This window comes from Oncorhynchus keta, chromosome 10 (genome assembly GCF_023373465.1).
Source record: "Oncorhynchus keta strain PuntledgeMale-10-30-2019 chromosome 10, Oket_V2, whole genome shotgun sequence".
NCBI classification, from domain to species: Eukaryota; Metazoa; Chordata; class Actinopteri; order Salmoniformes; family Salmonidae; genus Oncorhynchus; species Oncorhynchus keta.
Window position 1 is genome coordinate 62,143,100 of NC_068430.1, and position 15,391 is coordinate 62,158,490.

Sequence of the window (15,391 nt, forward strand, 5' to 3'; positions counted from 1 at the left end):
GCATTCTGCTCGCCCACGTGACGCCATACACACTGTCTGCCATCTACCCAGTACAGTTGAATCAAGCATTTGCCCACTGAAGTCGGTTATGACGCCGAACTGCAATCAGGTTAGTACCCTGGTGAGGATTCGAACGCAGATGATTTTCCCTGAGACGGTTTCTGACAGTTTGTGCAGAAATTCTTCAGCAAACCCCCAGTTTCATCTCTCATTCTTACAGTGCAACGCTCCCTCAAAACTTGAGACATCTGTGACATCTGTGCACATTTTAGAGTTACCTTTTATTGTCCCCAATACAAGCTTCTTGATGTGCCACACCTGTCAGTTGGATGCATTATCTTGACAAAGGAGAAAAATACTCACTAACAGGGATGTAAACACATTTTTGCACCAAATATTTGAGAAGTACCCTTTGTGTGTTTACAAAATGTTGAGGATCTTAGTTCAGCTCATGAAACATGAGACCAACACTTACATGTTGCATTTATATTTTTGTTTACTATATGAATTCTTCCTATCTAGTTCTACCCAGCTTTGAAGTCATATTGACAGTGAGCAAGTCCTTCTTCTACGTTGATGATGATGAGCTATCGGTCAACATTGATGCCAGGTTGGAGCTATTGTAGAATGTCAAAATATATCTATAGTTGTTATTTCCATGGTAACTAGTAACTAGAATTTCTACTTAACATATCATCTAATTTACCCCCCCTCCCTTAATTCTCTGTGGTGGTATTTCTGTATGGTTTGGGTGTGAAGGTACCTATTTGAGGAGCCTGTGACAGGATTTGGTTTTGTGGTGTTCGGGGTGATCCAAGAAGATGGCAGGACGAGTTTTCCCAGCTCTCTCCAGAGAGTGGAGGTTTGTGAATGTAATATGGGAGGGAGTTTATTTGGTACACATACAGGTATTCACAAACATTCACCATTGATGAGCTCTATAGCTATAATATCACAAGAAGTCTGACAGACAGACATCGTTTCTTTGTTTCTTATGAATGCAGGTTATTAAAGGAGTGGGCAAAGCGGTTCTGAAGATACAGCACATTAAAGAAACTTTTCCAGACATCAATAACCTTTTGCAGAAATCCCTCTACATATCAGTCAATGTGTTAACAGACACAGGTAAGTAGAGTGTGTGTGGTACGTGCATACTTTTGCATCTCATGAAGTGTGCGTTTGTGTTCAATCTCAAAACAGGGAAGGTGTTGGTTTTATCCCTCAGGGAGTGAGATGGTGAAAGCAGAGAAAAAGGGAATCTTCATAGTCAAGTCACCGTATAGCATTCACTTCAAGAAGACCCCACTGTACTTCAAACCAGGAATGCCTTATGACATCTCGGTACATTTAAGAGCATTCAATCACTGTGTTCTACATGAACTCAATTACTATGCTATTCCAAAGTGTTGCCTAGTTATTTTAACCATGGAAGCCTACCAAGTAACTGTGGTCAAAGGGGTAGGATGGTATATTGGGCTTGCACTGTCTTTCCCACCTATTGGTGTAATTGTACCACTTTCAATTTGTACCATTAGGTGTATGTGACCAATCCAGATGATTCTCCAGCCAACGATATTGATGTGGAGGCTTTACACAAACACCAACAAGTGCAGGGGAAGACACATGAAAATGGTATTGCCAAAATGACAATTAACACGGATGTGGGCACTGCTGAGCTGCCTATCATGGCAAGTTCAAAACCCAAACTTGTTTTTTAATTGTGTCAAGAACAGTGTTGACACCTTGTAGTCATTCATTTTGTTGCTCTATTTCAACACAGGTGAAGACCAAAGTCAATGGACTTGGAGATGACAGGCAGGGCACACAGATGATGACTGCCAAGCCCTATAAATCAAAAGACAACTCACGGAACTATATTCACATAAACATCCATTCTGCAGAGGTCAAAATCGGAGAGCGACTCAAAGTAGACCTAAGCCTCGGCAGCAGTCCTGCGGCCCAGCATGGCAATCATGAGATAACCTTTCTGGTGTGTACCAGTCAACTTTAATCACTTAGACTTGTGCATTTGACCAAGCTGTGGTGCTATGGTGGGCAACATTACAGGGTAAAAATGCTGCATGGTGTGTATCGTGTGGTATGTAAAAAAAAAGAAAAGAAGATATATACACTACCATTCAAATGTTTGGGGTCACTTAGAAATGTCCTTGTTTTTGAAAGAAAATCACATTTTTTGTCCATTAAAATAACATAAAATTGATCAGAAATACAGTGTAGACATTGTTAATGTTTTTAAACTTACTTTATTTTTATTAGTTGATGGAAATGCCTGATTGTTAATGGAATATCTACATAGGCATACAGTGGCCCATTATCAGCAACCATCACTCCTGTCTTCCATTGGCACATTGTGTTAACTAATCCAAGATAATAATTTCAAAAGGCCAATTGATCATTAGAAAACCCTTTTGCAATTATGTTATCACAGCTGAAAACTGTTGTTCTGATTAAAGAAGCAATAAAACTGGCCTTCAGACAAGTTGAGCATCTGGAGCATCAACATTTGTGGGTTTGATTACAGGCTCAAACTGGCCAGAAACAAAGATCTTTCTTCTGAAACTCATCAGTCTATTCTTGTTCTGAGAAATGAAGGCTATTCCATGCGAGAAATTGCCAAGAAACTGAAGACCTTCACAGAACAGCGCAAACTGGCTCTAACCAGAATAGAAAGAGGAGTGGGAGGCCCCGGTGCACAACTGAGCAAGAGGACAAGCACATTAGAGTGTCTCATCCTCAACTGGCAGCTTCAATAAATACTATCCGCAAAATACCAGTCTCAACGTCAACAGTGAAGAGGCGACTCCGGGATGCTGGCCTTCTAGGCAGAGTTCCTCTATCCAGTGTCTGTGTTATTTTGCCCATCTTAATCTTTTATTTTTATTGGCCAAGAAGGCCAGCACCCTGGAGTTGCCTCTTCATTGTTGATGTTGAGACTGGTGTTTTGCAGGTACTATTTATTGAAGCTGCTAGTTGAGGACGAGACACTCTAATGTGCTTGTCCTCTTGCTCAGTTGTGCACCAAGGCCTCCCACTCTGTTCCTTACTTAAACCCGGGAACTCTCTGACTCCACCCATCACGGGCTGGCACTCTTTTCCAGTTAATGCCAGTTTGTCCCCCCCTTAGAGATGAATACTGACAAGTCTCTGTGTTCACAGATCTTGAGCAAAGGACAGCTCATTTTCTCCCAAAGGTTAGAGTGGAGTAAGGGACAAGGACTGGTGACACATTCTCTGACGGTGAACAAGGATATGATCCCCTCCTTCCGGATTGTGGCATATTACCACGTGGGCCAGAAAGAGGTTGTGTCTGACTCTGTGTGGGTCGACGTCAAGGATACGTGCATGGGATCGGTAAGAATGTTGCCTCGCAGTACAGAACCCATCGTATAGTGGTTACACTCGGCTCTAGTCACATCTACCACTCTCCACCGGAGATCAAGGTTCAATCCCTGTGTCCAACCTTTCTACTGTTATACACATTTGCCCATCTCCCCCTCTTAAAACGGTTGCCTTGCTGTGTTAGTATTTCTATGTGAGGTATTGCATTCAAGACTTCTCAAACATTACCTCCGTCTGTGTCCCACAGCTAAAAGTGGAAGCTGTCAGTCCCAGGACTAGTTATGCACCTGGGGCAGAAGTCACCCTGTCTGTCATTGGTGATTCAGAGGCCAGGGTGGGACTTGTGGCTGTGGATAATGGGGTCTACGTCTTGAATGACAAAAACCGACTTACTCAGACAAAGGTGAAGAACTGCAGACTGAACATACCCCATTTCTGACACCTAATTAATAAGACTCTGAGTCTTCTCATCTAAAATAGTCCATCATTTGTTTTTTATTGATGTTAGTCCATACCTACAATGGGGTCTGGAAATTATTGACATGCTTGAAAAAGATGCGCAATAATGACTGTATAAAAGAAATACTGTGTTATATTGCATGTCCCCCAAAAATTGGGAAATTATATTAATTTTATACTAATACAATTGCTCAGAGAAAGAGGTTTTGTTTAACAACTAATAAAAATAAAGTAGGGTTAAAAAATATTGATTCTTATAAATAAATAATGTAGTCAAAAGTTGAGTATTTGGTCCCATATTCCTAGCGCGCAATGACTACATAAAGCTTGTGACTCTACACACTTGTTGGATGCATTTGTGTTTCAGATTATTTTGTGCCCAATAGAAATGAATGGTAAATAGTGTATTTTGTCCTTTTAGAATAAAATATGTTTTTAAACACTTCTACGTTAATGTGGATGCCACCATGATTACGGACAGTCCTGAATGAATCGTGAATAATGATGATGAGACGGTCCAAGATGACACCCCCCAAGACATGCTCACCTCCCCTGTTATTGGAACTGCAAATGCAAGCTTGATGTAGTCATTGTGTACTAGCAATATGCGACCAAATGCAAAAAATGTTGACAACTTTATTTATAAGACTCTTTAGGGGTGTCTGTAATTTTGACACCTACCCATTTTTAGAATAAATAAATTAAACAATATCTCTTTCTTAGAGAAATGTATTAGCATAAAATAATATAATTTCCCAATTTTGGAGCGTACAATAGATGAGCTATTATTTTATACAGTCATTGTTGCAAATCTTTATCAATGGTGTCAAAAATTTCAGACCCCATGGAATGTAATTCATGTCGGTATAAAAAAGTGATGTGTTTAAAAAAAAGAAGCAATGTGGGTACAGTGCATTCGGAAGGTATTCAGACCCCTTGACTTTTTCCACATTTTGCTACGTTTCAGCCTTATTCTAAAATGGATTAAATTGTTTTTCCTCCTCCTCAATCTACACACAATACCCCACAATGACAAAGCAAAAACACATTTTTTGAATTTATGGCATATTTAGATATATAAAAATTAAATATCACATGTAAATAAGTATTCAGACCCTTTACTCAGTGCTTTGTTGAAGCACCTTTGGCAGAGATTACAGGCTTGAGTCTTGATGGGTATGGCACTATAAGCTTGGCACACCTGTATTTTCGGGAGTTTCTCCCATTCTCCTCTGCAAATCCTTTCAAGCTCTGTAAGGTTGGATAGGGAGAGTCGCTGCACAGCTATTTTCAGGTCTCTCCACAGATTTTAGATCGGGTTCAAGTCCGGGCTCTGGCTGGGCCGCTCAAGGACATTCAGAGACTTGTCCTGAAGCCACTACTGCGTTGTCTTGGCTGTGTGCTTAAGGTCGTTGTCCTGTTGGAAAGTGAACCTTCACCCCAGTCTGAGGTCCTAAGCGCACTGGAGCAGGTTTTCATCAAGGGTCTCTTTGTAGTTTGCTCCGTTAATCTTTCCCTTGATCCTGACTAGTCTCCCAGTCCCTGCCGCTGAAAAACATCCCCACAGCATGATGCTGCCACCACCATGATTCACCCTAGGGATGGTGCCAGCTTTCCTCCAGACGTGATGCTTGGCATTCAGGTCAAAGGGTTCAATCTTGGTTTCATCAGACCAGAGACTCTTGTTTCTCATGGTATGAGAGTCTTTTAGGTGACTTTTAGTAAACTCCAAGCGGGCTGTCATGTGCTTTTTACTGAGGAGTGGCTTCCATCTGTCTACTCTACCATAAAGGTCTGCTTGGTGGAGTATTGCAGAGATGGTTGTCCTTCTGGAAGGTTCTCCCATCTCCACAGAGAAATTCTGGAGCTCTGTAAATGACCATTGGGTTCTTGGTCTTCTCCCGGACCAAGGCCCTTCTCCCCCAATTGCTCAGTTAGGCTGGGCGGCCAGCTCCATGAAGAGTCTTGGTGGTTCTAAACTTCTTCCATTTAAGAATGATGGAAGCCACTGTGTTCTCGGGGACCTTCAATGATGCAGACATTTTTTGGTACCCTTCCCCAGATCTGTGCCTCAACACAATCCTGTCTCGAAGCTCTACGGACAATTCCTTCGAACTCACGGCTTGGTATTTGCTCTGACATGCACTGTCAACTATGGACTATTATGTCGACAGTTGTGTCCCTTTCCAAATCATGTTCAACATCTCATGTTCTCAACATCTCAAGAATGAGCAATAGAAACAGGATGCACCTCAATTTCGAGTCTCATAGCAAAGGGTCTGAATAGTTACAGAAGTTTACATACACTTAGGTTGGATTCATTGAAAATTGTTTTGTCCCCACAAGAATAGGTAAATGTGTGTGTGTGTGTGTGTGTGTGTGTGTGTGTGTGTGTGTGTGTGTGTGTGTGTGTGTGTGTGTGTGTGTGTGTGTGTGTGTGTGTGTGTGTGTGTGTGTGTGTGTGTGTGTGTGTGTGTGTGTGTGTGTGTGTGTGTGTGTGTACATGGCATTGGTATGTGCATGAATCCATCCTTAGATCTGGGACATAATAGAGAAACATGACACAGGCTGCACTGCAGGGAGTGGAAAGGACAGCATGGGGGTTTTCTACGATGCTGGGCTGGTGTTTGCATCCAGCGGTGCAGGGCACACCCCTGAGAGGACAGGTATGTGAAACCCAACTATAAGGCCTCTATATAAAAGCTGAAATACACATTCAGGCCTGCCTAGTCTTGCGTGGCCAGCCTTCCAAATTCCTATCTCGGTCACTTGACTATTGGAAATCAGGCGAACTTCACAGTTGGATTTTTAGTTTGAATGGGAACGGTCGGAGTCAATTGCATTCAGCACTCGGATTTGCCTTAGTAGAGGCAATTTTTCATATATTATTATTTTTTTGTCCGTGTCTCTGTTTTAGTAGCCTATGAGGCATTTGTTTTGTATCTTATTCACGCTAGCTTGCTGCAAGTCATAGGTATTTTTTTTCACTCAATGTCTCTTTGGAACTGCACCCATTCAAAATACTTTATTGGTTTGATAGAGGCAATGTGTCACTACCCACTGGGCACAAACTGGTTGAATCAACGTTGTTTCAACATCATTTGTCAACATATTTTGACATTGAATCTATGTGAGAAATAAATTGGACTTGAAAAAAGTCAAACTTTTGGAAAAAGGGAAAGGAACTGTTGTTTTGAGGGTGAAATTTCAACCACAGGATTATGTCATCATGGTAACCCAATTGCATCATAGACAAAACTTTGTACCTTTAAAACAATGTCAGATCTTCAACGTTATATCCAGTATCAGAAAAAACCTATAGGCTGGGCAGGACCTCCAACTGGAGACTTGATCTATCAATAGCTGCCTTTTGGTCTCCCATCTAGGCTTTTAACCAAGCACTGCTTAGCTAGAAAAATCTCCACTTAAAACTAAATAGATTCACTGTTGCTATTGATATCAGGTATGAAGGTAAGACCCAGATGCAGACCACATCAAATAAACAATAGTTTAATATTCCAACAGGGGCAGGCAATAGACAGGTCAAGGCAGGCAGGGGTTAGTCAACCAGAGGTGGGGCAAAGGTACTGGGCGGCAGGCAGGCTCAGGGTAAGGCAGAGGTCGGCAATCCAGAGGGGGGCAAATGTATAGGTCGGTAGGTAGGCTCAGGGTCAGGCAGAGTGGTCAGGGCTCAGGGTCAGGACAGGCAAGGGTCAAAACTAGGAGTGTGAGAAAAGCGAGACTGGAAAGAGCAGGAGCTGAGACACAAAACGCTGGTTGAATTGAACAAACAAGACGAACTGGCAACAGACAAACAGAGAACACAGGTATAAATACACCGGGGATATTGGGGAAGATGAGCGACACCTGGAGGGGGATGGAGACAATAAACCTCCTAGTCAACCAGGCACTGGAATACCCTGCCCTGAGGTCAAACCTTCAGGAGACGCCTCACCATGTAAGCCGGTTGGCCATCGATAAGACTGGGCCTGGAAATGGGAGACAAAGGGCTGTGAGACATGGGTTTGTCTCTGGACACGTGAAAGGTGGAATGTATATATGAAGGTTACGGGGCAACAGAAGATGTACAGCAGAGGGGCAAATGATCTTGGTGATGGGGAACGGGCCGATATTCCGGGGGGAGAGTTTGCAGAATTCCACCCAGAGGGGCAGATCCCAGGTGGATAGCCATACCTTCTACCCGAGACAATACCGGGGAGCCGGGATCCGCTTGTCATTGATACCTGGAGGTGGTCTTGAGGAGGGCTGACCGAGCTCTCCTCCAAGGACGATGACAGCAGCGGAAAAACATCTGGGCAGTAGGTGTGCCGACCTCATATTCCTGCTCAGGGAAGAGCAGAGGCTGATACCGCAGGGAACAATAAAACTGTGATAGGCCCGTGGCAGAGCAGGGAAGGGTGTTGCGGGCGTATTCCACCCACACCAGTTGCTGGCTCCAGGTGGTGAGGTTGGCGGAGACCAGGCAGCGCAGAGTGGTCTCGAGGTCCTGGTTGGCTCGCTCCGACTGGCCGTTCGACTGGGGATTGAATCCGGAGGACAGGCAGGCCAATGACCCAATGAGGGTGCAGAATGATTTCAAACTAATCTACTTTGTGAAATGCACCAGTTCCTCCTGCATCAAAGCAACCCCACAACACGATGCTGCCACCCCCGTGTTTCACGGTTGGGATGGTGTTCTTCAAACAGATCTATTTCTGTTTCATCAGACCAGAGGACATTTCTACAAAAAGTATGATATTTGTCCCCATGTGCATTTGCAAACCGTAGTCTGGCATTTTTATGGCGGTTTTGGAGCAGTGGCTTCTTCCTTTGGCTGATTTCTTTTGATTTTCCCCTTTTCCCAAGCAAAGAGGCACTGAGTTTGAAGGTAGGCCTTGAAAGACATCCACAGGTACACTTCTAATTGACTCAAATGATGTCAATTAGCCTATTAGAAGCTTCTAAAGCCATGACATCATTTTCTGGAATTTTCCAATCTGTTTGAAGGCACAGTCAACTTAGTGTATGTAAACTTCCGACCCACTGGAATTGTGATACAGTGAATTATAATTTTTTATTTTTTTATTTCACCTTTATTTAACCAGGTAGGCTAGTTGAGAACAAGTTCTCATTTGCAACTGCGACTTGGCCAAGAAAAAACATAGCAGTGTGAACAGACAACACAGAGTTACACATGGAGTAAACAATTAACAAGTCAATAACACAGTAGAAAAAAAGGGGAGTCTATATACAATGTGTGCAAAAGGCATGAGGAGGTAGGCAAATAATTACAATATTGCAGATTAACACTGGAGTGATAAATGATCAGATGATCATGTACAGGTAGAGATATTGGTGTGCAAAAGAGCAGAAAGTAAATAAATAAAAACTGTGGGGATGAGGTAGGTGAAAATGGGTGGGCTATTTACCAATAGATTATGTACAGCTGCAGCGATCGGTTAGCTGCTCAGATAGCTGATGTTTGAAGTTGGTGAGGGAGATAAAAGTCTCCAACTTCAGCGATTTTTGCAATTCGTTCCAGTTATCTGCGGCCAAATGAGGTGTTGGCTTTAGGGATGATCAGTGAGATACACCTGCTGGAGCGCGTGCTACGGATGGGTGTTGCCATCGTGACCAGTGAACTGAGATAAGGCGGAGCTTTACCTAGCATGGCCTTGTAGATGACCTGGAGCCAGTGGGTCTGGCGACGAATATGTAGCGCGGGCCAGCCGACTAGAGCATACAAGTTGCAGTGGTGGGTAGTATAAGGTGCTTTAGTGACAAAACGGATGGCACTGTGATAAACTGCATCCAGTTTGCTGAGTAGAGTGTTGGAAGCGATTTTGTATATGACATCGCCGAAGTCGAGGATCGGTAGGATAGTCAGTTTTACGAGGGACTGCGGTTGAAAATTAGCCGGCTGGCTAAAACCGGCACTTTTACTGAAACGTTGATTAATGTGCACTGTCCCTGTAAAAAAATAAAATAAACTAAACTAAACTAAACTAGGGTATGCTTGGCAGCGTGAGTGAAGGAGGCTTTGTTGCGGAATAGAAAGCCGACTCTTGATTTGATTTTCGATTGGAGATGTTTGATATGGATCTGGAAGGAGAGTTTGCAGTCTAGCCAGACACCTAGGTACTTATAGGTGTCCACATATTCAAGGTCAGAACCATCCAGTGTGGTGATGCTAGTCGGGCATGCGGGTGCAGGCAGCGATCGGTTGAAAAGCATGCATTTGGTTTTACTAGCGTTTAAGAGCAGTTGGAGGCCAAGGAAGGAGTGTTGTATGGCATTGAAGCTTGTTTGGAGGTTAGATAGCACAGTGTCCAAGGACGGGCCGAAAGTATATAGAATGGTGTAGTCTGCGTAGAGGTGGATCAGGGAATCGCCCGCAGCAAGACCAACATCATTGATATATACAGAGAAAAGAGTCGGCCCGAGAATTGAACCCTGTGGCACCCCCATAGATACTGCCAGAGGACCGGACAGCATGCCCTCCGATTTGACACACTGAACTCTGTCTGCAAAGTAATTGGTGAACCAGGCAAGGCAGTCATCCGAAAAACCGAGGCTACTGAGTCTGCCGATAAGAATCTGGTGATTGACAGAGTCGAAAGCCTTGGCAAGGTCGATGAAGACGGCTGCACAGTACTGTCTTTTATCGATGGCGGTTATGATGTTGTTTAGTACCTTGAGTGTGGCTGAGGTGCACCCGTGACCGGCTCGGAAACCAGATTGCATAGCGGAGAAGGTACGGTGGGATTCGAGATGGTCAGTGACCTGTTTGTTGACTTGGCTTTCGAAGACCTTAGATAGGCAGGGCAGAATGGATATAGGTCTGTAACAGTTTGGGTCCAGGGTGTCTCCCCCTTTGAAGAGGGGGATGACTGCAGCAGCTTTCCAATAATTGGGGATCTCAGACGATATGAAAGAGAGGTTGAACAGGCTGGTAATAGGGGTTGCGACAATGGCGGCGGATAATTTCAGAAATAGAGGGTCCAGATTGTCAAGCCCAGCTGATTTATACGGGTCCAGGTTTTGCAGCTCTTTCAGAACATCTGTTATCTGGATTTGGGTAAAGGACAACCTGGAGAGGCTTGGGCGAGGAGCTGCGGGGGGGCCGGAGCTGTTGGCCGAGGTTGGAGTAGCCAGGCGGAAGGCATGGCCAGCCGTTGAGAAATGCTTGTTGAAGTTTTCGATAATCAATGATTTGTCGGTGGTGACCGTGTTCCCTAGCCTCAGTGCAGTGGGCAGCTGGGAGGAGGTGCTCTTGTTCTCCATGGACTTCACAGTGTCCCAGAACTTTTTGGAGTTGGAGCTACAGGATGCAAACTTCTGCCTGAAGAAGCTGGCCTTATCTTTCCTGACTGACTGCGTGTATTGGTTCCTGACTTCCCTGAAGAGTTGCATATCGCGGGGACTGTTCGATGAGAGTAATTTTCAGAATTAGTAGTTCGAATTGTTTGGGTATGGACCTGTAAAGTATGACATTACTTTGCAGGCTATCTCTGCAGTAGACTGCAACTCCTCCCCCTTTGGCAGTTCTATCTTGACGGAAGATGTTATAGTTGGGTATGGAAATCTCAGAATTTTTGGTGGCCTTCCTGAGCCAGGATTCAGACACGGCAAGGACATCAGGGTTAGCAGAGTGTGCTAAAGCAGTGAGTAAAACAAACTTAGGGAGGAGGCTTCTGATGTTGACATGCATGAAACCAAGGCTTTTTCGATCACAGAAGTCAACAAATGAGGGTGCCTGGGGACATGCAGGGCCTGGGTTTACCTCCACATCACCCGCGGAACAGAGAAGGAGTAGTATGAGGTTGCGGCTAAAGGCTATCAAAACTGGTCGCCTAGAGCGTTGGGGACAGAGAATAAGAGGAGCAGGTTTCTGGGCATGGTAGAATATATTCAGGGCATAATGCCCAGACAGGGGTATGGTGGGGTGCGGGTACGGCGGAGGTAAGCCCAGGCACTGGGTGATGATGAGAGAGGTTTTATCTCTGGACATGCTGGTTGTAATGGGTGAGGTCAACGCATATGTGGGAGGTGGGACAAAGGAGGTATCAGGGGTATGAGAAGTGGGACTAGGGGCTCCATTGTGAACTAAAACAATGATAACTAACCTGAGCAACAGTATACAAGGCAGATTGACATTTGAGAGAGACATACAGCGAGGCATACAGTAATCACAGGTGTTGAATTGGGAAAGCTAGCTAAAACAGTGGGTGAGACAACAGATAATCAGCTAGCATAACAACAGCAGGTAAAATGGCATTGACTAGGCAACGGGGCCGACAGATAAAACAAACAAGCAGAATGGAGTTCCGTGATTAATGGACAGTCCAGCGTGCATCAGCTATGTAGCCAAGTGATCAGAGTCCAGGGGCAGCGGTGGATCGGGCAGGGGGGCTGGACTGGCGAGTGTTATCCAGGTTTAAAAAACTAACAATGACTAAATAGCTTGTAGCTTAGTTAGCTGGTTAGCTTTTGGAGGTTCTTGAGTGTGTTCTAAAAATTAAAAATAATAGTGATTCCGTATCACATTGGGTGAGGCAGGTTTCCGGAAGGTATAAACAATTTTTTAAAATCGGGAAAAGATAGAAAGTACATATGGGCCACTGCGATGCAGACGGTTAGCAGGCCTGTGCTAACAAGCTAACAGATTAGCAGGCCGGGGTAAACAAGGTAGTAGTTAGCGGACCTGGGCTAAACAAGCTAGCAGTTAGCATGCCGAATTAGCAAGCAAGGAGATAGCGAGGGCTAGAGAGTTAGCCTTTGGAGGACGTCGCGATGGGGTGAGTCTGTTTATTCCTCTTCATGCAGTGACATCGATAGACCGGTCGTGGATCCGGGTATAGAAGCCCAGGAGTATGCTAGGAACACAGGAGCTCTGGCCGGGCTAGCTTCAAGCTACGTGGGTGGAAATGCTAGCCAGGAGTAATCAACCAGGGTTGCGGTTTAGCTCGATAGCTAGTTGTGAGGATCCAGCTGAAAAAAATGTTCCGTTTGCGGAAGGAATCCGGGGATAAAAAATAAATAGGTCCGTTATGCTCTGGTTAGCGTCGCATTGTTCGAACTGGCGAGAGCTTTCCGAGCTTAAGGTTAGCTGATGACCGGTTAGCTGAAGACCGCTAGTATAGCTGGTGGTTAGCTGGCTAGCTTCAGTTGAGGGGTTCCGGTTCCGAAGTAAATATAAATACTTTAGGAAAAGTAGCTACATTGGGTGAGGCGGATTGCAGTAGAGTATTTTGAAGCTTAGGTTTAGCAAAATGTTTTTAAAGATATGCAAAGAAAAATATCTAAAACGAAAAAGAGACTATATTTACAGATATGTACAGAGAGACGATACGACAGGACAACTTACTGCTACGCCATCTTGGGGATGTGAAATAATCTGTCTGTAAACAATTGTTGAAAATGTACTTGTGTCCTGCACAAAGTAGATATCCTAACTGACATGCCAAAACTATAGTTTGTTAACAAGAAATTTGTGGAGTGGTTGTAAAACTAGTTTTAAGTGTATGTAAACTTCTGACTTCAACCGTATATACTGTCCCACATTTGACAGTGCATGTCAGAGCAAAAACCACGCCATGAGATCGAAGGAGCTCTGAGACAGGATTGTGTCGAGGCACAGATCTGGGGAAGGGTGCCAAAACATTTCTGCAGCTTGAAAGTACCCAAGAATAAAGTGGCCTCCATCGTCCTTGGAAGAAGTTTGGAACCGCAAGGACTCTTCCTAAAGCTGGTCAGGGAGGTGACCAAGAACCCTATGGTCACTCTGACAGAGCTCTAGAGTTCCTCTGTGGAGATGGGAGAAACTTCCAGAAGGACAACCATCTCTGCAGCACTCCACCAATCAGGCCTTTATGGTTGAGTGGCCAGACAGAAGCCACTCCTCAGTAAAGGGCACTTGACAGCTTGCTTGGAGTTTGCTAAAAGGCACCTAAAGGACTCTCAGACTATGAGAAACAAGATTCTCTGGTCTGATGAAACCAAGATTGAACTCTTTGGCCTGAATTCCAAGTGTCACGTCGGGAGGATACCTGGCACTTCGGAGAAGCATGGTGGTGGCAGCATCATGCTGTGGGGATGTTTTTCAGCAGGAGGGGCTGGGAGGCTAGTCAGGCTCAAGGGAAAGATTAACTGAGTAAAGTACAGAGAGATCCTTGATTAAAACCTGCTCCAGGGTGCCTCAGACTGGGGTGAAGATTCACCTTCCAACAGGACACCGACCCTAAGTTTGACATCCAAGACAACACAGGAGTGGCTTCGGGAAAAGTCTTTGAATGTCCCTGAGTGGCCCAGCCAGAGCCCGGACTTGAACCGGATCGAACATCTCTGGAAAGACCTGAAAATAGCTGTGCATCGATGTTCCCCATCCAACCTGACGGAGCTTGGGAGGATCTGTAGAAAAGAATGAGAGAACCTCCCCAAATACACGTATAGGTGTATAGGTCGGCACGTAGCCTAGTGTTTAGAGCGTTGGGCCAGCAACCGAAAGGTTGCTAGATTGAATCCCCGAGCTAACAAGGTAAAAATGGGTCGTTCTGCCCCTGAACAATGCAGTTAGCCCACTGTTCCTAGGACATTGTAAATAATAATTTGTTCTTAACTGACTTTCCTAGTTCAATAAAGGTTAAAAAGGTCTTTGGAGCTCTTCACATTGCTGTAATAATCTGCGCAGAATCTCAAAATGGCCTTAATCACTTGGACCATGTACTTGTAATGTAATCTCAACTGCAATACAGGTGATTTGGTTCTGCTATTAGATGAAGCACAATGATGACGCATTAATCCTTTGTATAAATAAACCAAATATATGACATTGTATTCCCATTTGAACTTTACATGTAAATGGTTGAAAGCGTAGTGATAGACATTTGGGTGACAACTAAACCAAAAATCTGACGTTGTTTTTCCATTGGAATTTGGTTATGCTTTTAGATGGTTGAAAGCATAGAGATTCAGTAACTGCCGGGTGTTTTTTGAGTGGGTGAATATAGGTTCTAATTTCATTGATCAATGCTAGCAATTTACTTCGAACTGCACAGAGACATAAAAATGGTATCCTTGAGTTAATCTGAAAATGGACAATCTTGCAATCTCTTTAATAACCTGATCTGAATGTGTGCAAAATATGTGTTGGCTGAAAATTGGATGTTGTGTGTCTCTCAAAACCATTGGCAGTCAGCTTACTTCTACTTCTGACCTCATAAGCGTTGATACCTCGGTTGGCCACGCAGAGTTATCATTTCTAGACACTTTGTAAAAGTCTTACAATGTAGCAAAAAGATGCCAATGACTACTAAGCGTTTGTTTTCGGACACACAGAACACCTGCTCAGTCATTCGTACATTGATATATCACACTCTTTCTCTTCATTGTGGCCTCCTTTCACTCTTTTTCATGTTTTTGTTTAGCCTGGCTTTGTTTTGACTACTGTTTTTTTTCTTCATTTCTACAATTGTTAAGTGACTGGTTATTTGCAAAGCGCTATATAATCCCAAGTATTATTATTATTGTTGTTATTGCTTAATTTATAATATTAATACTTAAGTTGTAAAAT

At 44.0% G+C, this 15,391-nt stretch overlaps 1 protein-coding gene across 1 annotated transcript in view; it reads left to right on the forward strand.

The window, feature by feature from the left end:
- Window positions 1–15,391, forward strand: part of LOC118389144 (complement C3-like) — a 56,948-nt gene that overhangs the window by 16,184 nt on the left and 25,373 nt on the right. Inside the window, 9 exon segments of the mRNA XM_035778935.2 lie at window positions 523–610; window positions 760–862; window positions 1,005–1,125; window positions 1,226–1,341; window positions 1,536–1,688; window positions 1,781–1,990; window positions 3,178–3,372; window positions 3,608–3,763; window positions 6,356–6,485. Of these exon segments, the coding sequence (XP_035634828.2) occupies window positions 523–610; window positions 760–862; window positions 1,005–1,125; window positions 1,226–1,341; window positions 1,536–1,688; window positions 1,781–1,990; window positions 3,178–3,372; window positions 3,608–3,763; window positions 6,356–6,485 (1,272 nt within the window).